The sequence below is a fragment of the Alexandromys fortis genome, unplaced genomic scaffold, assembly GCF_014885135.2.
Source record: "Alexandromys fortis isolate MF-2015 unplaced genomic scaffold, M_Fortis_MF-2015_v1.1 scaffold_252, whole genome shotgun sequence".
Taxonomy (NCBI): domain Eukaryota; kingdom Metazoa; phylum Chordata; class Mammalia; order Rodentia; family Cricetidae; genus Alexandromys; species Alexandromys fortis.
Genome location: NW_026068127.1, coordinates 69,433 through 90,633, shown reverse-complemented (window position 1 = coordinate 90,633; position 21,201 = coordinate 69,433). Strand labels below are relative to the sequence as shown.

The window sequence follows — 21,201 nt, the reverse complement described above, 5'->3', positions numbered from 1 at the left end:
AGAGTCGGACTGCTCTCAGGCTGGTTTCTACCCTGGGCACCCTGTACCCTGCCTCCATCAGTTCCCGTGGGTGGTGTCTCTGGCCCTGTCGAAGTGCGAAGCAGGGTCACGTGGTCTGCGACACCAACGTCCCTGGAATGGCACGCTGACAGAAAACTAGAGCACTGTCTTTACACCTCTCCCTTACCTCCCGGAGGTGTTTCTCCTCAGCTTGTGGGTGTTCAAGGATGCCACAGTCCCTGGTTGAAGCTTATAATGCTAGTAGTTTAATATGAAAAATAAAAACTATAAATACAAATGTAGTGTTTAATGTGTCATGATAGCAAATAGTGCGCACCTGACAAATATTAAATATTGTGAAAATATGTAATGTAACAATATCTGAAACCTTTTATATTTCATCTTAAGCCTACGTAATAGGTCTGGCCTGGACCTTGTGCTCCTCCTGCATCGGCCTCTGGAAGGAAGGATTGCATCCAGATAGGCCCCTAGGGGTCGAGGCTCTGAGGACCTGGGAAGTATTTGGAATTGCCATTCCCATCCAAAGACAGGGCAAGAAAAGGAGTCCACTGGCTACCACCTGGACAGGCGTTTTTTGAAAACATATCTAGGACAAAATCTGTTGTGGTTGAAAAGTAAGTGAAGACAGACCATAAAATTTTCTTTATTGAGATTAGATGAGGGTCTCTTACACAGTTATCTCTATTTGTATATACTTTTCTGAAATTTCCCACAATATAATGTTTCACAATTTTTAATTGAGTTTTTCACCTGGAACCATGTGTAGATTGGAGGCAAGAGCCTAGAATACTCCTGGAATAAGGCAAATAATAAATTTGGCATTGCAATAAAATACAACAATACAATTGATACCTTAAAGCTCAATTTCAGTGATTCCTAGGCAGAAAGAATAACTTAGTCACAAACCAAGTGAATCGAGACAGGCATTCAGGAAGATGGCTCTTTTTGTTGGCTCCTTCTGTGAACTTTTTAATTTCAGAGGAAAATACACTTTTGGGGAAATGTAACGTCATTTCTTTTTGTTTTGGTTTTTGTTTTCAAGAGAGGGTTTGTCTTGTGTATTCCTGGCTGTCCTGGAATTCATCCTGTAGACCAGGCTGACCTCAAACTCACAGAGAGCCACTTGCCTCTGCCTCCCAAGTGTTGGGATTAAAGGCGTGCACCACTACACCTGGTTTTTCTGTTTGTTTTGTTTTTTTTTTTTACATTGTAATTTCTTAATCAACACAGGCACTGAACTCTATATCAAAAGAAGTTTATTGCAGAGAACAGGATGATTCTTATGTTTCTTCCTTGGTTCGCCTCAGAAGGATTCCTGCCAGCAGGTAACTTCATCTAAAGCAGCCTTCTTTTGTGGGTCCTTGTTCAGATCAGGAATCAGGATGTGTGGTTGTCACAACCTTTTGAAAGTAACAAAGGAGTTGAGTGTGACATAGTAATAAGGGGTTACAGGACCGGAAAGTTCCTTGGCTATGGGAGCTGGCCAGAGTTGACACTGCTCACAGAATCTAGCCATCAGCCCTTCGGAAACTCATTCTCAGGTTATCTTGTGACTTCAAATCACATTATGCACGTCCAACCTCATATCTCCTTTGACCTTTAGATTATACCCACCTGCCCACTCCACAGCTCCTCTGGGAGGTTGCGGTAAAAGATAAATGTTGCTAAATACAGCTGAATATTACTAAAATACACTTGGTTTTAGTATTGGTATCTGTTAGGGAGAAAATGTTATGTTCTAAATGTGTGAAGATGAGTCTTCAAGAATGTGTGGGGGGGGGGCCGGGAGAAAGGGAGAGAGATCTTCCTTTAATCCTAGCACTCCAGGGGCAGAAGCTGTCAGAGATCTGTGGATTTGAGGCCCACCTGGTCTTCACAGCAAATTCCAGGCTAGGAGGAGCACACAGTCATTCTGTCACTTAGTCATACTAACTACAGAAGTGAGAGCCTTTGTATTCTGATTACACTTAGCATCTGTGGACACCTAGGCTAGGGGAAACTACCTTTACAGAACATGCTTACTACTTCCTTACTTACTCGTCTGTTTCTTTTTTAAGAAAGAGACTGCTGGAGACTGAATTTCGTACATGATAGGTAAATACTCTCCACTGGGCTACATCCTAATCCTAGAACACCTGGCTACATCCTGATGAACAGCAAGAGAAAAGGCTAAATTACTCAATAATCATATCCTATAAGTGTACATTGGAATGGTAAATGTATCTTTAATTTAGCCCCAGGAAGCATTACCTCATCTTTGTACTTCTTCCTTAATCTCTCCAAGTTCCAGTCCAACTTTTATAATCAGAACTAGGACCATCGTCCATCCAGGCTCCTCAAGACAAAAACCTCAAGAACCCCGTTGTCTTTGGTTTCTTCCTTTCACTCGTTTCTCATGTCGAACACTAAGCTTTGTTGTCTTGCTCTCTCCATAGGTCCCATGACCACACAGCCATCACTAGACATCAAGTTACTATGCTCCTGACCCAGTGCCCTGGTCTACCAGCCAGACTGTTCTGGCCTGCATATAACTGGCTACAAAGCAGCCATATTTTCTTTTATAATGTCACTTTGTCAGGTGTCATGGTGCCCACCTGTAATCCTAGCATGTGGGAGGTGGAGGCAAAAGGATGAAGAATTCAAGGCTACCCTTAGCTATATAAAGAGTTCAAGGCCAGTCTAGGCTACATGAAACCATGAAATGCTGTCTCTAAGAAACTAGACAACAACCAATTTAAAAAAAAAAAAAGGAAAATAAAGAAAAAAACCTTCCCCCAAAGTCACTTAGGTATGTGGCTTCCGAGTGGTATCTACTGCTCTCCAGCCCCTCCTGTCAGCCTCATGCCCTCCTCAAGCTGCTGTGTCAGTCTTCTCCCTGGATGTTTCCCCTGAGACTCTCCATGGCCCACCCCAGCTCCTTTCCTTTTTTTTTTTTTTTTTTTTTTTGATTTTTCAAGACAGGTTTCCCTGTGTAGCCCTGGCTGTCCTGGAACTCAATATAGACCAGGCTGGCCTCGAACTCACAGAGGTCTTCCTGTCTCTGCTTCCCAAGTACTGGAATTGAAGATGTGCTCCATCATGCCCATCCCACCCTCAGTTTCTAAGGCCACTGAACAATGTCATCTCTTCCAGGAAGCCTTTCCTGGTTTCTCCATTTAAAATGGTGTCCTCATCCATCCCCTTCCTTGCTGTCCTTATCTAACTTTCTCCTCCTCACTCAACTCACCTGTTCTACATTTATTTTGATTGTTCTCTTTCTTTACCGTCAAAAGCTCAACAAAAGCAGAGATTTCCCTGCAATTCACCATTATGGATCCAGCCCCTTACATACTGCCTGACTCAGAACAGGTATTTGTTAAGGTAGGGTACAAAGTATGCAACCACATGGAAAAAAGAACTAAACAACGACAGGCAAAGACGGTAAAACAGAGTGCTGACAGGTTTAGTATACTCTCAGGAATGGATAAAACAAATCCCCTCGGAGAAGAGACTGTCCCCATCGTACAGGACCCAGTGATGAGAAGGGAAACTGAAGTGTAATAGTACCCTCTAGACCTACTTGTGTCAGACTAGCTCTGTCACATGACACCACAGCACTGGAGTTCCCATGGGATTGAGGTCTCTATGAATACCTGTATCTCTAGGCAGTCTACATTTGGGAGCTGTTACTTTCCTTCTTAGAGCTTACTGCTTTTAGTATTGACCCTTTTTAAAACTAATTCTCGATCTGAATTAAAAGAAACATTTTTTTTTTCTTGACTACAGGTAAAACAGAGAAAGAGGGTAGAGGTGGTAGACAGATTACCCAATCAGGAGTCAACTCAGGAGCCAAGGAAATACTAGACCATCTGGGAAGTCCATCAGGCTGCAAGGACACTCTCCACTGCCTCTGAATGACACCGGTCTTAGTTTCTTCTACTGCCCACTAGCGATGTGCTCAGCAGCATCCTGGATTCTGCAAAGCCTACCATATCAAGAAGTTCCCAGCTACTTGGACTGGGTGTCAGCAAGTGCTTCCCTGTGTATCACAAAATGGGACTGACTGTCCCAGCTCTCACCGCATCCTGGTCCCCGTTCCTTTCTACCTCCTGGCAGAGGGCTGCAGAAGAATGGCGACCTTCAGCACTGATCCCTTTAGAACTTGGGTTTTTTCCCTCCTGGAGACACAGATCTTCACTGTCCAAAGAGGAAAGTCCTTTGTTTCTGTAGGAAGAACCAGGAGCAATCCTTTTAACATTTAACTCAGTAGAAGAACTTAACATCTTCATTTAAAATCTAAGTTTATGAGATCTATATGAACTCACATTCATATGAAAACTAAAAGGTAACCACCTTGTTGTAGTATTATATTTGTTGAAACTATATAATCAAACAGCTGAGTGATAGTCCCTTGTCCTGAACAATGCCCTCAGCATTGTGCATTTGCTATCCTTGAGAAGCTCCAAACTGACCTAAAATCAGCCTGACCTAGTGAAATTGGTCCTCCAAATACTGGTCAGAGTGACACTGTCTTGCAGCACGCTGCCATTTTTAAGTGTTCTTATGCCAGACTACAGCTAAGCAAGCTACCCTTCTTATGCCTGCACAGTGTCTGCCAAGACAGAGCCTTTAAGAAGAAGGACAGAGCACACACTCATGTATCTTTCTGTCCTAGAGTCTGTTATCTGTGCCTCATGTTGTCCACGCCCATAGTTGCCTATGCTGCTGGTAGGTAGCACTCCAAACCCAGGTTTACATGAATCCTGCTTAAGACTTAAAAAGTCATACACAGGGCTAGTAAAAGGTGGTGTTGCAATAGGAGAGAGAGGGAAGAGTGGAGTGGGCCATGCTTACTCACTGTTCCATAAATAACCTCTGATAAATTCATTGTTCTCATTAAGATGAACTTGATCAGAGGAAGGCAGGCATATCTTAATCCCAGCACTGGGGAGGCAGAAGCAAGTGGATTTCTGAGTTCCAGACCAGCTTGGTCTACAGAGTAAGTTCTAGAACAGCCAGGGCCACACAGAGAAACTGTTTGGAAAAGCAAAACAAAAGGATAAACTTGAATAAGTCATTTTAGGGTTGTTGGCACTGGTCCAGTTTGGGGGTAGGTATTAACTGTATAACTCCCCCCAAATTACACAACACCTGCCCTCTCCACACCTATTGCTATCACTGGGATGCTTCTCTCATTCATGGAATCTAGTCTTACTCCTTTTCCAGAGGGAGCTTGAAGACTAAAGCCTCTAGTCTAAAACACAAGTTCCCAGGTGTCCAACAATGTGAACAATTATCTGAGTCATACTCGGAAAGGTTTATGAAAACCTTCTTTGTCCCGTTGACAGAAATTACAATAAGATGTTGATTACTGGGTCAACAAGATGGGTCAGTAGTAAGAACACTTGCTGTCAAGTCTGATGACTTGAGTTTGATCCATGGGACTTACATGGCAGAAGAAAAGAACTTGGGCAAACCCTACCTCTGTGCTGTGGTACACACTTTCATGTTCTCATATTCTCTCTCTCCCCCCCTCCCCCCTCCCTCCCTCCCTCTCTCCTTCTTCCTCTCTTTCCCCTCTCTCTGTCGTCACACACACAATATATAAATACATAAATAAATGTAATTTAATCTCTGTCTTGAATGTTGGAATTAAAGGTGTGTGCCACCACCACCCAGTTGGATCTATGTGTTCATTTCTTCTGAATATAAACCTGGCAGTAGGCTGGGAATAATAGTATATGTCTTTAATCCCAGTACTCTTGACTCTAGAGGCAGAGTCAAGAATGAGTTCTAGGTCAGCCAGGGGACTAAACAGTGAGAACCACGTCTCACACCACACACACACACGCACACACACACACACACACACACACACACACACACACACACATACACACACCACTCAAGTAAAATCAGCAGTAGAACTATGATGGAGGAGGGTCATCTGTCTATGTGTTAGTCTCATTGGTTAATAAAGAAACTGCCTTGGCTTTTTGATAGGGCAGGATTTAGATAGGTGGAGTAGACAGAACAGAATGCTGGGAAGAAGGGAAGCGAAGCCAGATGCCATGGAGCCAGCCGCCAGGTCAGACATGCTGAATCTTTCCCGGTAAGCCACCACCTCATGGTGCTACACAGATTACTAAATATGGGTTAAAGCAAGATGTGAGAATTAGCCAAGAAAAGGCTAGATACAATGGGCCAGGCAGTGTTTAAAAGAATACAGTTTGTGTGTTGTTATTTCGGGTGTAAAGCTAGCCATGCGGGAGCCGGGCATGACGAAAAGCAGGCCTGCTCGCCTCATGGCTACAGAACTATGCCACATGGTAACGTAATGTTTACCATCCTAGAAAAATGACACACTGTTTCCCAAAGTTTCTGCACTATTTTCAACTCCCTCTAGCAATGATGACGGATTCTATTATTTTTAATCAGATTATGAGAAGTTACCTTTTTCTATAACTATGTGGAGAAATCTCTAGCCCCACACCATTTTCTCAGGAGGATCTTCCTATGTAGCCCAGGCTGTATCCAAAATTAAGATCTTCCTGCTTCAGCCTCTCAAGTACTGGAATACAGGTGTGTACTACCACCCAGCTCTTTTGTGTGTGAAACCTCTCATTTTTAACTAATCAGTACCTAATAACTTATTTCCCATGTTGCACACATAGTTCTATGAATTACTTCCCTGCTGTACGTTTTCACTCTGGTGCAGGTATTTTTCTGACTATACCTGCCAAAACTAGTCTCAGTCTAAAATTCTCATAACTTTAGTACAAGTTGTTAGCCATCTCCCCCAGCCCCATTTTTGTACTTGCTGCTTCTGTGCTATTTGTTCCTTTAAACAAAGAAAAGTCTCCTTACCCTGACATTGTGTGAGGCCTTGGCACTAACGCAAGCAATCTGAAAGGCCGGTAGGGAAGGCAACACAGCTAAGCATCTTAAATGAAAGGAGAGCAAAGTTATAAAACAAGAGGCTTACTTGTAACTGACCGCCTTTTCTTCCTCCTGGAATTCCAGAATATCAGGCACCCTTCTCAGTGGATTCAAATCAAAACTACCAGCATTAAAATTCACCTTTACTTTGACCCTTTAACAAGAAAGCATGTGTCAGGACATTGCAAAACAGTGCTCATTTACATTTAAGCTTTAATTATCATTAGATACTGACTGCTATAAATATGGTCCAAAATACCATCACTTGACACTGCTATACTTTCTCAATGATACTAGTTGTTTAAGAGCTTCTGAAACCATGATGGAGACTGGCGTGCTGTTTGCTGAGAACCAATATTAGGCAGGCAAAGTTGAACCCTTCCCACTAATCCTTGGGAGTTTACACTCTAATGTAGAAAGAAGTCATAAAGTCAGATGTAGTAGAACAGGCCGGTATTCTCAACCCTTGGGAGGCAGAGGCAAGAAGACTGCCACAAATAGGGCAGCCATAGGAGATAAACACAATGATGACAGCTCTTAGAACAGCAGGCTGGAGACAGGCTCAGGGTCAGAGAGCCTGCCCAGCAAGCGTGAAATCCTGCAGTCAGCAATGAGCTCCAACTTCGAATTTTCTCTTTCTTTCTGACCTCCAGTTATGAAACTGCATAAATCTTTTCTTTTATCATATCAATCTCTTTATTTTATCCCTCTGCCATCATCCTGAGGCCCTCACACAACATGGATTCCTATTTAAAAACAAACAAACAAACAGGCAAAAACAAAGAAAGTCAGGCCTGGAGACTCAGCTAAACTGCAAAACCTGTTTTCCAAATGACCTAAGTTTGGTCCCCAGCAACCACTCTGACAGCTCACAAACACCTGCAACTCCAGCACCATGACACCCAACACTCTCGTCTGGACTCTGCAGACACCTGCACTCATGTTCCCACACTCATACACAGAATCACACAGATACAAAGAAATTCAAAATAAAAACATCTTAAAAACAGTAACAATAAAAAAAAACTCTTTAGAGATCTGGAGAGTTGGATGGTGGCTGGCTTAGCTAAGAGCACTGGCTGCCCTTCCAAAGGACCCAGGTTCAATTTACAGCACCCACACGGACAGTTCACAATTGCCCGAGACTCTAGTTCCAAGGGATCCAATCATTTCCTCTGGCTTCTGTGAGCTGCACACACGGCATACTTGTTTTTTACTGTCTGTAGAGTGCTAAAGGCAACAACTATAATACCCAAACATAGATCAACTTCTAATAAACCAATTCCCCCAATACTAATGGGAGGCAGAAGAGGCATGTCAGTTTCTTCAAAACAAAACAAAAAACCATGCATCTGTACTATTTTTCCATCTCAAGTGTCTGATACTCAATCAAAAAAATAAAAACATAAAATTCGGGTTAGTTGTGGGGTGCATGCCTTTAAATCCAGCACTTAGGAAACAGAGGCAGGAAGCTCTCTAGAGCTGAGTTCAAAGCTAACCTGATGTACAAGGGGGAGTTCAAAGACATCCCAGGGCATGGTGGGAACCTCTCTCAAAAACAAAAACAAACAAACAAACAAACAAAAAAGGTGACTGTTCTTCCAGAGGAGCCAGGTTCAATGCCGAGTGTGGTGGCTCCCATTTAACTCTGGTCTCAGGGTATCTAATACCCTCTTCTGTCCTCTGCAGTCACCAGCTATAAACGTCATGTAAAAATAGACACGCAGACAAAACACATAAATATAAATAAATCTTTTAAAATTATAAGGCAAGCAAAAAAAAAAAAAACAGGCAAAATATAATGCCTAGTCAAGATTTAAGGCAATCAACAGAACCAGACTGAACTAAATTCAGAAATGATCCTAATGTTGGATCTATCAGATCAGAAATTTAAATAATTATGATTAGTATGGTCTTTGAAAAATTCTGGTTGAAAAAGTGGACAATGTGCACTAAAAGATGAAGAATTTTGGAAAAGATGAAAACTCTGAAAAATCACACGGCAAAGCTAACGTCATGATATCACAGTTGGTGTCTCTGATGGGTCCACCAGCAGACAGCACGCAACAAGGAGGCTCTGTGAGCTTATAGCCAGCTCAATAGAAATCGTCTAACCCAAACACAGTAAGCAAAGTCAACCACTATCCAAGACTTACACAACTGTGGATGCTATCCATGGTCACACATACACAGAACCTTAGAAATTAAAAGCAGACAAATGGTACATGAGAAATATTTGAAGTAATGATGGTCTAGATTATCCCCCAAAATTAATGAAATATGTATACTGATAAAAATGAAAATTTCAGAGGACTCTAAGAGGAAAAGCTAAGCTTAGATACCTCATAGCCTACCCAACAAAAGCCAAAATTGGAGAATACTGATAGAACTCAAGAAACACAACACATATGGAGGACCAATAAATTACAGCAGACTTCATTTTCAAAATCATTACTGAAACATCACTATCTCAAGAAAGAATTTTCAAAGTCCAGGAAGCCCACAACTTCTATGACATCAATTATTACCTGCTCTTTTTACAAAATTCACTCTCTATATATCTCATGGGCACTTTAAGCCATTCATTTGGAGTCATGCATTGCCTTGAATTAGAAATACTCGGGAACCTGGACTGCAATTGGGCCTTCTCGATCTCTTTAAACTCTTTCATTGTATAGATTTTGCCTGCAAGAAAATTAGCAACCTAAATCAGCATGCTTAAATACAACTGCCTTCGCTGTCAGGCTAGGAGTCGCCTAAGAGTTACGTACCAGTCTCGCACTGAAGAAGAGTTCGCTTCTCATCATCCTTGTCACATTGAGCTTTCTTCACAGGGTCACGAACTGGCGGCATGATAACCTACAAGAGAAGCGCTTCTTTGAGGCCTGGGCTGCAGGTCTGAGTATCAGCATTCAGTCCACCCTACGCACCGTATGTTTTCATGCCAGAAGAGTCAAGACACGGGACCTATTAACATAGACCCATTATATGTAACACATTCAAAAGAGATGGGTTCTCTGACACTCTTCTTATGAGGTCATACAGCTTTGAGGGCCCGCCTGCCTCTCGCGCCCTGCTCTGCTCTAATGCCTCCCTAGGAGCCTCGTTCACTCGCCCCCATCTGCACTGGTGGCTGTCTTGTCAACCTGTCACAAGTAGGGTCACCTGGGAGGAGGGAACCTTAACTGAGAAAATGCTCCCCTTCCCCTTTCGCTTGCACGTTTCAGCTGCCCCTGTCCGTGGGAAAGTCTGACGTCTGCTGGTCTGCTGACACACCTGGCTCCGACACTGCCCTTTGTTCTGGCTGCTTGTGCACACGCTGTCCCTCCACGGCTACAGAACTCTTTCCTGTTTCTTTTTACCGTCATCGGTATCTAAAGCACTTAATGCCTGTAGGTTGCATGCACATGTGTGGGAACAGATAAAATAACTTCCGGGTCACAAATAGCTACAGAGATAAGCATCATAAAAATCGTTTGTAAGAGCAATACTCAGTCTGCAGGAAAATGACAACATTGCAAGGTGTGGTAAATGACTAGAGACTCATGTATGCCCTGCTGCTCATAGGTGGGTGAACTGACAAATAACCTATTTGTGCTACACTGCCTCACACAACAGCAGGGGAGATGGGTTTCTTTAGGAGACAGTAGGCTCAGTGGTAGAATGAATGCTTTATATATAGAAAGAAAAGCAAACATTTGGTTAATACCAACTAGTTTTAAATAGATAAAGAAGTCCAGAAAGGTAAATAAAAATGTTAATGAGTTAGTTTTGGGAAGTGGAAATGTTGTGATATTTTGTTTGTGTTCTGACAAATACCTGATCCCTGGTTTTATTATCAAGATTAATTATGATCCTATACACTGTGAATATGTGTTGTTCTCACTGGTTAATAAATAAAGCTCCTTTGGCCTATGGCAAAGCAGGAGAGACCCAGGTGGGAAATTCAAGCAGAGAAACAGGTGAAGAAGGGCAGAACCAGGGTGACACCAGCAGCCATCCAATGAACAAATGCCAACAGACAATACTTAGATTAATAGAAATGGGTTAATTTAAATATAAGAGCTAGCAAGAAATAAGCCTGTGCCATTGGCCCAACATTTATAATTAATTCTAAGCCTTTGAGTGGTTACTCAGGAACTAGCAGGCAGGGGAGAAACTTCCAGTTACATGAAATTTTTTATTTTATTTTTTTTAATATTCTGAATTTAAAGTTGGTTTTCTCATTTATTATAAGAACTCATCAGATCTTTAATCCCAGCACTAGAGAAGCAGAGGCAGGCGGTTCTCTGTGAGGCCAGCCAGGTCTACATAGTGAGTTCCAGAACAGCCAACACTACATAAAGAGACCCTGTCTCAAAATACAAACAAAACAAAAGAATGTATTACTTCTGTAACAAAATCTAAAGTCTTTGAAAATATTTAAACATTTCCTATCACTCAATTATTATACAACATTTTCATACTTTCCGAGATTAATTCATCTTTGGCCTTTGGGTTATTTATTTCTTTTCTAAAATACTAGGTAGGAAACTACTAACAATGCTACTGAACTTTAAGAACTCACTCAAGGGCAAGCAACACCTATGTTAAGTACACTTACAACAACCACACACATACCACCATGGTTAAAAAAAAAGCTGCCTACCTTCAGAAAATTGGGGTCCTTTTTGTTCATATAAAAAGGGTCATATTCTTTTGGATCATAATGCTCTATAAACACATTTTCCTATAGGAAGGAAATAAAACTACACATAAGAAAGAGGTACACAATTAACTTTGAGGATAACGGAAGTCAAAAGTTTAACAGTTTGTATCCCTGTTCTCAGTCATAAGGGACAAACCTGAGGCACTGAGCTACAGTCCCAGCCCTACAAAGTTCCAGTCTTACGCTTAAGAATAGCACCAATGCATCAATGCCATCTCTTCATGCACATCATTGTTCAGTGGGTAAAGTCCTGCCACCAGACTGATGGCCCCAGTGCAATCCCCTGAACTAATACAGTAGGAAGAGAACTCTGACTGCCAAGAGCTCATCACACACACACACACACACACACACACACACACACACACACACACACACACACGAGAGAGAGAGAGAGAGAGAGAGAGAGAGAGAGAGAGAGAGNCACACACACACACACACACACACACACACACACACACACACACACACGAGAGAGAGAGAGAGAGAGAGAGAGAGAGAGAGAGAGAGAGAGAGAGAGGAATAAAGAAATACAATTTAATTTTTTAAAGAATATATTGTTTATATCAGAGTATTGGTTGTACATAAATAGAAGAGGAAGAGGCAGGACTCTGGATGAGCTAGTGAGCAAAGATAAACATAATTTTTAAACCACTATAAAAGTACAAAATGACCTCTTAGTACCTTCTTATTAACATATCTCAAAAAATTCTCTAATTCTTGTCGTCTCCTCTTTTTAATCTTCTTATGTGAAGAAACTTTTTCTATAATTTTCTTCTGTAGAGGATCTTCCACACGCTCAACCCATTTTTTATACAACATTTCTTTTCTTCTTTCATTTAAGAAGTCATAATGATTTAAATACTTGTCTAATTCCTAGTAAACAGTGACAGAAAGAAAAAAATTATCCTGAAGCTTTTATCTCCTAAAATTTTATAAAACTTAAACTTCATAGCTTAAATTATTCTTTAGGATAATCCACCATTGGGGGCTGGAGAGATGCTCAGTGGTTAAGAGCACTGGCCACTCTTCCAGAGGCCCAGAGTTCAATTCTCAGCTACCACATCGGTGGCTTACTACCATCTATAATGGGACCTGATGCTCTCTTCTGGTATACAGGTATACATAGCACTCATAGCTAAATAAATAAATAAGTAAGTAAGTAAGTAAATAAATAAATAAGGCTTTCATTATTTGGCACACACTGCCAAAAACAAGGATACATGGACAATGGAGGCACATGCCCACCCTCTTGATAATTAAATATGCTGGGTCAGTGAGAGGACTTAGCAGGTGAAGAAGTTTGTCCCTTAAGCCTGGCAACCTGTGACCCCAGAACCCATAAAGAAGAGAACCAATTCTGTAAAGTTGTCCTATGACTTCCACATGTGTGCCACAGGCATGTGTGTCCACATATATATCATAATACACACATATACAATAATAATAAATAAAAATTTTATTTAAGCTGGGCAGAGGTGGTGCATGCCTTTAATCCTAACACTTGGGATGCAGAGCCAGTCAGATTTCTGAGCTTGAGGCTAGCCAGATATGCAGAGCAAGTTCCAGGATAGCTAGGTCTACACACAAAAAAAAAAAAACCTGGTCTCAAAAAAAAGTTTTATTTAAATTAAAATAGATCAAATATACCACACAGTGGGAGGAGAGAAAATACAGCAACTTTGCATACATTATAAGTGAAGTCATTTTAGCAAAATTATTTTATGACATGTATGTGTGTGGGCAGGTATACTCACCTGTACAACACTAAAGAAAGTCCCCCAAAGCACAGGAGATTGGCAGTCATTAAAACACTCTCAGATGCCTGTCTTTGTGGTTGTGTTTCTTGCAAACAGCAGAATGTTGGATCCTGTTTTCGTATCCAATCTCTTAGCCTGTGCCTTTTTATGGGTGAATTGAGGTCATTAATATAAGTGATATTAATGACCAGTGGTTGTTTACTCCGGTTATTCTTATTGTTTTTGGTAGTAGCGTTTGTGTGTCTCCCTTCTTTGAGTTGTGCTGGTGAAGGTTTGCTAGACGCTTGAGTTATTGTAGGCAGTGTTGGCAATGCTGGTTTCCTTAGGTTGTGATTTTCCTTCTATTATTTTCTGTAGGGCTGGATTTGTGGCTACGTATTGTTTAAATTTGTTCTTATCTTGGAATGTCTTGTTTTCTCCATTGATAGTGAACAATAGCTTGGCTGGGTATAGTAGTTTGGGTTTGCATCCATGGTCTCTTAGTTTTTGCAGTACCTCTATCCAGGACCTTCTGTCTTTCTTGGTTTCCATAGAGAAGTCAGGTGTAAGTCTGATCGGTTTACCTTTATAAGTTACTTGCCCCTTTTCCTTTGCAGCTCTGACCTGGGTCTGAAAAAGCCTGGGATAAAACCGGTCTTGCTGAACATAGTGGACAATGAGGACTACTGAGAACTCAAGAACAATGGCACTGGGTTTTTGATCCTACTGCACGTACTGGCTTTGTGGGAGCCTAGGCAGTTTGGATGCTCACCTTACTAGACCTGGATGGAGGTGGGTGGTCCTGGGACTTCCCACAGGGCAGGGAACCCTGATGGCTCTTTGGGCTGATGAGGGAGGGGGACTTGGTTGGGGGAGGGGGAGGGAAATGGGAGGCGGCGGTGGGGAAGAGACAGAAATCTTTAATAAATAAATAAATAAATAGATAAACAAAACAAAAAAAACACTCTCAGAGATGTGTTCCACTTAATCTCAATTGCTAATGAGTGTTTTTAATTCTATTTTCTAATTATTTAAAACCTCAAGTTTTACTCAAAGTTGTTAAGTAGAAACTACATGGAAATGAAAAAGAATTATCTAAGATGCATTTTGCAGCTAATTCTTACCTTCATTACATAATTTTCTCTGTATAAAATTGATTGAACAGCTGCATCAGTGTCTTCTTTAGCTAAAGCCTAAAAGAACAGAATTAGTCCAAAAATCAAATCTTGAACAATCATTAGCATTATCTGAGCTTATTATATTTTTATATGAAAGGCATATCCCTGAAACATTCTCTTATTATATTTTTATATGAAAGGCATATCCCTGAAACAGTCTCTGTAAATCCAATGTTTCTATATCACTAAGCGCTTTCTCAAAGACTCTTTTGATCTTTCTGCTCTTGGTTACAGCTCATTCTAGGGCAAAAAAAATAATTGATCTCACAGGCATTTTGAGTCCCAGAACCATCAAATGACTTCCCCACATCTGGCAAATGTTTTTACCTTTCTGGGTAAAGACAGACATGCACAGGCTCTACTTGACAGACTAATCTCTCTGTATGTCTAATGGAAGACTATGAGTTTAGCACACCTTAGGCAAACCTAATCCTAGAAAAAAGTAACTAAAATAAAACAACACATGGTCAAAGAAATGGCTTCATTACACTTCCTGTTCCTATTCTTACTCTTTTATAATGAATTTACCTATTGATTTGACTTTGAAAATTGCTTTTTAAAAACGAAAATGTAAAGCCTGGCATGGTGGCACCCATCTTTAATCACAGCACTCAGGAGGCAGGCAGACCTCTGAGTTCCAGGACAACCGGGGCTACACAGAGAAACTCTGTCTTGAAGAAACCAATCCATCAATGAACAAATAAACAAATACTAAAATGTAAAGACTGTGGATAATATGAATCATGGGTTACATTTTTTATCCAAAAACTTACAAATAAACATGAAATATAAAAGTATAATCAAATATATGGCTGGATCTTTATAAAATATAAGAATGGTGGATTGAAATAGAGACATTTTCTCTTAAAGTCTTCTTACATTGTTCTAAGACAGGATCTTAGAATGTAGCCCACACTGGCCTGGACTCATTATATAGCCCTGGCTGACCTCAAACTACTGCCAATCCATTCCTTGTCTTGGTCTCCCAAGTGCTGGGATTACAGGCCTGTATATGTTTCTTTAACTAATTTTCCATAACAATCTACCAGCTTGATAGACTGAAACTTTTTTTTCTCAAAGGCAATACAGACATACATATAATTAAAATAAATACATTTATTATTAATGAAGACCTTGTAATCATCTAATAAATTTATGTATTTTTGTGTGGCCTTGGTGGGCTTTTTGTTGTTCATTTTGAGACAGGGAATCAATCACTTTATAGCCCTGGCTGTTCTAAAACTCACTATGTAGACCAGATTATCCTCAAATTCAGAGATCTGCCTGCCTCTCTGACTCCTGAGTACTGGGTTTAAAGTTGTGTGCCACCAAACACAACTGAACCACAATACAAACTCAAATATGTATCTACTATCTTGTGTGTAATGGAGTCTGACTATGTATTCCAGCCTAGCCTAAAACTTGCTCAGGAGTCTTAGACTTGTGATCCTCCTGCCTCAACTTTCCAAGTGTAAGGATTACAGATGTGAACCAATATCCTTGGTTTCAGAATTCATTTTCTTTCCTCCTTTTGCACAGACAAACAAAACAAAACAACACAAAATCAGCAATCTGAAGGCCCTGGAGAGTGGTCCAAAGTGCCCGCACAGCCCCATCCCTTCGTGCGACTCGTTTCAGCCAGAGCTAATGGAGGTAGCGAAAACTCCCATGCATGCAGTCTTACTGATTGGTAACTATGGAAGACATTTTCCTTAGCAGTGCTGAAGATTAAGCTTGTGCAAGCTAGGCAAGTGCTCTATCACTGAACCACATCCTCAGGCCCAACCATGATGAGATGAGAGATGAAAGGAGACATCTCTAAGAGGGTCACAGAAAGAGTGCCGCAGAGTCCACGAAAGGACTGGCCAAATAAGCGCTTGCCCTCTCTGTGGACCGGACTCTATGCAGTAAAACCAAAGCTTAAGAAAAGCAGAGTGGCTCCACCTGCTGCCAACTGGAAGACAAAATTTGGAGCCTGAACTCAGCAAAGTTAAGCGTCTGGGAAGTTTAATATTCCTCATAATGACATAAAAGAATCAAGGTCCTCTAAAATGCATCATTCATACTGCCTAAAATAGACACAGAGGAAAAGGAAAATGTGACCCACACTTAAGAAAAACATCAGCAATACTAGGACGGTTCATTTGTTGAAACTGAAATATAAAGCCTTTGTGGGTGAGGGCATGGTACACATGCCCTAATTCCAGTTATTCCAGTTTCTTGTGAGGTTGAAAGTCAGGCTACACTATACAGTAAGGTCCTATCGAAAAGAAAAAAAAAAAAGAGATTTTGGAATGGGTAAAAATATGCTAAAAATGAAAGGACAAACTTAGCAAACAAACAGAAGCAAGAAAAGTGGAAAAATCCAGTTCTTAAGTTTTATTTTCTTTTCAGCTCTTACGTTTTAAAAAGACACAAATTTCAGTGAGTTTAACAGAAGATTGAAGATGACATAAACAAGAATTATGACCTAAACAAGACGGTATAGCATTAGAAATAATTCACTTCAGACCTAGGCTTAGTGACAAATGTCTGGAAACCCAGGCCACAGAAGGTTGAGGCAGGAGCACTGGAGTTTGAGAAGAGCATGGACAACACAGAGACTTGTCAGAGAGACAGAAGTGGGGTGTGAGGAGCGAAGGAAGGAAATAGTACCTGAAAGAGGAAGGGCATTTTCACAAACTGTAAGCCCCCAAATACACGAAGTTCAATAAACTCCAAATAGTGGAGAAAGTGGAGCCTTCACACACCGCTGAGACTATAAAATGGAACAGCTGTCCTGGGAATCTCTGCTGGTTTCCCAAAACGTTAGGGACAGAGTTATTTGACTCAGCAAATCCAATCCTATGTTACAAGAGAACTGAAAACATGTTCAAACTAAAAGTCGTATACAAAAGTTCATGAGAACAATGTTCATAACAACAAAACACTAGAAACAATTCAAAAGTTCAGCACCTGATGAAATAAAATGTGGCATCCAAGCACTGAGATAGTATTTGGTCATGAAAAGGAAAACGTAGGAGGCTGGGCAGTGGGGATGCACGCCTTTAATCCCAGCACTCGGGAGGCAGATTTATTTTTGTGAGTTCGAGGCCAGCCTGGTCTACAAGAGCTAGTGCCAGGACAGGCTCCAAAGCTACAGAGAAACCCTGTCTTGAAAAACCAAAAAGAAAGAAAGAAAGAAAAAGAAAGAAAGAAGGAAGGAAGGAAGGAAAGAAAGAAAGAAAGAAAGAAAGAAAGAAAGAAAGAAAGAAAGAAAGAAAGAAAGAAAGAAAAAAGGGCGTAGGAACTAAAGAGAAAGTTTGGTGAAGAGTGCTTGTTCCTCTTCCAGAGGACCAGAGTGAGGTCAGGTCAGTTCTCAGCCCCACATTAGGTAGCTTACAACCATCATAATTCTAGCTCCAAGGAACCCAACACCCCCTGTACACATACATATAAAAAACTGTTTAAAAAGCATGAGTGCATGGTTGAACTTTGAAAACATTATTCCAAGGGAAAGAAGCTAGTCACAAAGGACCACATGTTATGTACGACTCATTTGTATAAATGCCTAGGATAGGCAAATCCACAGAAATAGAAAGTAGATTACTGTTACCAACAACTAGAAGGCAAAGAGAATGAGGTGCAATTGCAGAAGGAAATAGCTTCTTCTTAGGAATGATGAAAATATTTTAGAACTAAGAGAGTAGTAGAAGACACAAAGCCTTGTGAAAAAAACTGAAAAGATACTTAATTGTACATTTTAAAGAAGTGACTGTTATGATCTATAAATTATATCTCAATATTAAAATTTCAATAATAACCTAATTCTAGAAAGAACAAAATATTTGAACAAACTTCACCAAAAAAGATAAATAGCAAGCAAAGATGTCTTAATGACTAATTAGGTCTTTTAACTATACAATAAAACTTAAGACTATATCAATGTTGGGTAGAACATGAAAAAAACTGTAACTATCATATGCTGCTAATGGGAATGTAAAATAACAACTTTGGGAAATAGTTTGACAGCTTTGCAAAACGTTAATTTACCTCACAACTAAACGTTACCCAAGGAAAATGAAAAATGTCCATACCATGTCATGAATGTGAATGCTTAGAAGAGCTTTATTATTTATTTATTTATTTATTTTTGGCTTTTCAAGACAGGGTTTCTCTGTGTAGCCCTGACTGTCCTGGAACTCTGTAGACCAGGCTGGCCTTGAACTCACAAGATCTGCCAGCCTCTGCCTCCTCAGTGCTAGGATTAAAGGCGTGTGCCACCATTGCCCAGTTAGAAAAGCTTTTAATTGCTCCAGATTGGAAACAACCCAAATGCCCATCAATAAGACGGACCAATTGGAACATAGTCATCGAGGAGACAGGCAGTTGCTAAGAGGAGCACTGGAATAGTTAGTGATGCGTACAACAGCATGGAAGAACCGGAAAACAGTGTTAAGTGAAAGCAGCCAGATAAAAGGATGACGTAAGAGCCAGGCAAGGCGGCGCAGGCCTTTAACCTTAACACTCAGGAGCAAGAAGCAGGTGGATCTTTTAGTTGGAGACCAGCCTGTTTTACAGAATGAGTTCCAGGACATCTGTCTCAAAAAAAAAAAAAAAAAAAAAAAAAAAAAAAAAAAAAAAAAAAAACATGTAAATTTTCCCTGCATAAAACTTTTTAAGTCAGCGTGGTTACAGGAAATGTGGGAAATGTTGGGGGGGGGGGGCACTGCAAAGGACACGAGGAAACTGGGAATATTGAATATATTTGTTATCTTGATGTGTAACAATGGTTTTGGGAGCAGATACATGCCAAAACTTAGCAAATTATGCACTTTAAGTGTATGTATTTACTGTATGCCAATTATACCTTAATAAAACTATTTGGAAAAATATATCCAAGTTTCAGTGGCTGTTTAACAGCTTTGCTATCTATATTAGAAAAGATTTATAAATCAGTGGCTTGTGATTCTACTTTAAGCAGCTCTCCACTGAGGAGCAAAGGAATAGAACAGGAAAGAAAAAGGCTCAAGTTAGTACAAGACCCCTCTCTAAGCAAAGACCTCAAAAGTCATACACTATACCTCCATAAAAGAAAGCGACTGTGGTTCCAACCATTCTTTGGAGCTCTTGCGCTTAGGAAGTGTGCCCGTTACCAGATCATCTTGGTTCCCATTTTTCATTGTGGTCACCAAGTAACAGGGTCCCTAGAAAAGCTAAAACAGCGTTTACTTTGTAATTAAAATTCACAATAGTTTTCTTTTCTGTTTAATAATCAACACTCATGACCTTGGGCACCCGTGGAATGAATCTTCGAAAACGGATTATCCTTGTTTCCCTTCCGGTTGCCATGAAACAGGGGACTTTTGGAGACCTCATGGCTACGGGTCATCCGACCAGCCTCTAGGAATCCCATCGCCAGCAGTTCCCTAAATCTGATAAACTACTGGGGCACAAATGAGCTCTTGGAGAAGAAAGGGAATTTTGGACGAAACTCGGGTCTTCAAGCTCCAAGAGGCTCCAAGCCCTCCCCAGGGTCTGCATGTGAGGGAAACGGGGACTTCTGAGGCGGTCCCCACGGTGGATCCAGGCACCAGGCTCGCTCACCAGGGAGTAGAGCCCGCGAGGCCCGGTCCCCGCTCCGCCCGCTGACGCAGACCGTGTGCGCGAGGCCCCCTTTGGCGGCAGGCAGAGCTTTCGGCTCTCCGGCAGCACAGTGCGCCCGCGGCCCCAGCCCGAGACCGTGGCTTCAGAACGTGCGAACGTTAGGGCCTCGGTCTCCTGGACGCAGCCCCACGCGCCCCACGGCCACGAGAAGCGACAAGAGCGCGCGCGCTCACCTCGTCGAGCAGCACCGAGGACGGCGGCCCGCAAACCTGAGCGGGGGGCCGGCCTCGCACTAACAGGCAGCTTCCACAACCAATCCGCTTTCGCCCGTGCCCTTAGGTTCCGCCCACGCCCCTAGGCTCCGCCCATGCCCGCCCCTGGCGGAGCTTTGACTCCCCAGTAGCGCTGGTATCCTGTGTTTAGCTCCCATTCCCCAGGACTTCGGATCCGGTTAGGCTGCTCGCTCGCCCTCAGTCGCCTCTCCGAAGGGAGCGGCAAGAGAGGGGCCATCGCCATGCTAGGTCCTTGGTGAACGAGCGTTTGTGGCGGTTGACTCTGATGGCGGTCCATGAGCAGGAAATGTAGCCCTAAAGGACATCCAAGGTGGTGGTAGAGCTCGGGGTCTATTGACCAGTGTCTGTCTTCAGCGTTGATGCTGATCAAGAAGGAATGAAAGGAGGATCTTATTTAACTCGGTTGTTCTCCTTAGTCCGTGGCTATGACGTTCTTTGGGTAGCTGGTTGCTTCTTTTTGTTTTTACTTTATTTGATTTTTATTTATTTACTTGTTCATTTCTGCGGGTCTGAGGACTGAACCGAGGACTTTACATTTCCCTCTCTACCACGGAGAGACACGGTCTCTCTGGCCTTGCACTTGTAGCCTTCCTGCCGCTAGGGTACCTGTGATGATAGGCATGGATTTGTGTCTTTAAACCCCAGGTAACTCTCATGTAAATTATTTCATAGCTAAAAATGTTGAGGCTCTGATTTTTTTCTTCAAATTCCGCTTAATAAGCCATTCTATGAACTCTGGTTTTCTATGGTGTTTTGTT

At 41.6% G+C, this 21,201-nt stretch overlaps 1 protein-coding gene across 4 annotated transcripts; it reads right to left on the bottom strand.

Moving 5' to 3' along the window:
• Positions 1 to 1,260: 1,260 nt before the first annotated feature.
• Positions 1,261 to 20,429, bottom strand: Fam228b (family with sequence similarity 228 member B). 4 transcript variants are annotated; one of them, XR_007589236.1, is made up of 10 exons: positions 20,151 to 20,375; positions 19,628 to 19,759; positions 14,511 to 14,579; positions 12,332 to 12,523; positions 11,588 to 11,668; positions 9,711 to 9,798; positions 9,468 to 9,624; positions 6,986 to 7,093; positions 3,827 to 4,224; positions 1,261 to 1,421 (listed from the first exon to the last, which is right to left on the bottom strand). XR_007589236.1 is itself a non-coding variant. In XM_050125877.1 (10 exons), the coding sequence occupies exons 2-10, from the start codon at positions 19,724 to 19,726 to the stop codon at positions 1,392 to 1,394; spliced, it is 969 nt and encodes a 322-aa protein (XP_049981834.1). In that variant the 5' UTR covers positions 19,727 to 19,759; positions 20,151 to 20,375; the 3' UTR covers positions 1,261 to 1,391. The 4 variants fall into 4 exon arrangements, 3 of the variants coding, with proteins under 3 accessions (XP_049981834.1, XP_049981833.1, XP_049981832.1); XM_050125877.1 differs by having other exon boundaries at positions 4,080 to 4,224; XM_050125876.1 differs by lacking the exon at positions 20,151 to 20,375 and adding an exon at positions 20,384 to 20,429 and having other exon boundaries at positions 1,261 to 4,224.
• Between the last annotated feature and the right edge of the window lie 772 nt (positions 20,430 to 21,201).

Bases quoted from the DNA above. Each gene is read 5' to 3' on its own strand.
- Fam228b (XM_050125876.1), bottom strand. From the start codon at position 19,726: ATGAAAAATGGGAACCAAGATGATCTGGTAACGGGCACACTTCCTAAG. The intron at 14,580-19,627 runs GTATAGTGTATG...CTGTTCTTTTAG, and splicing joins AGTCGCTTTCTTTTATGGAG to GCTTTAGCTAAAGAAGACAC. The intron at 9,799-11,587 runs GTAGGCAGCTTT...CTTCTCTTGTAG, and splicing joins AGGACCCCAATTTTCTGAAG to GTTATCATGCCGCCAGTTCG.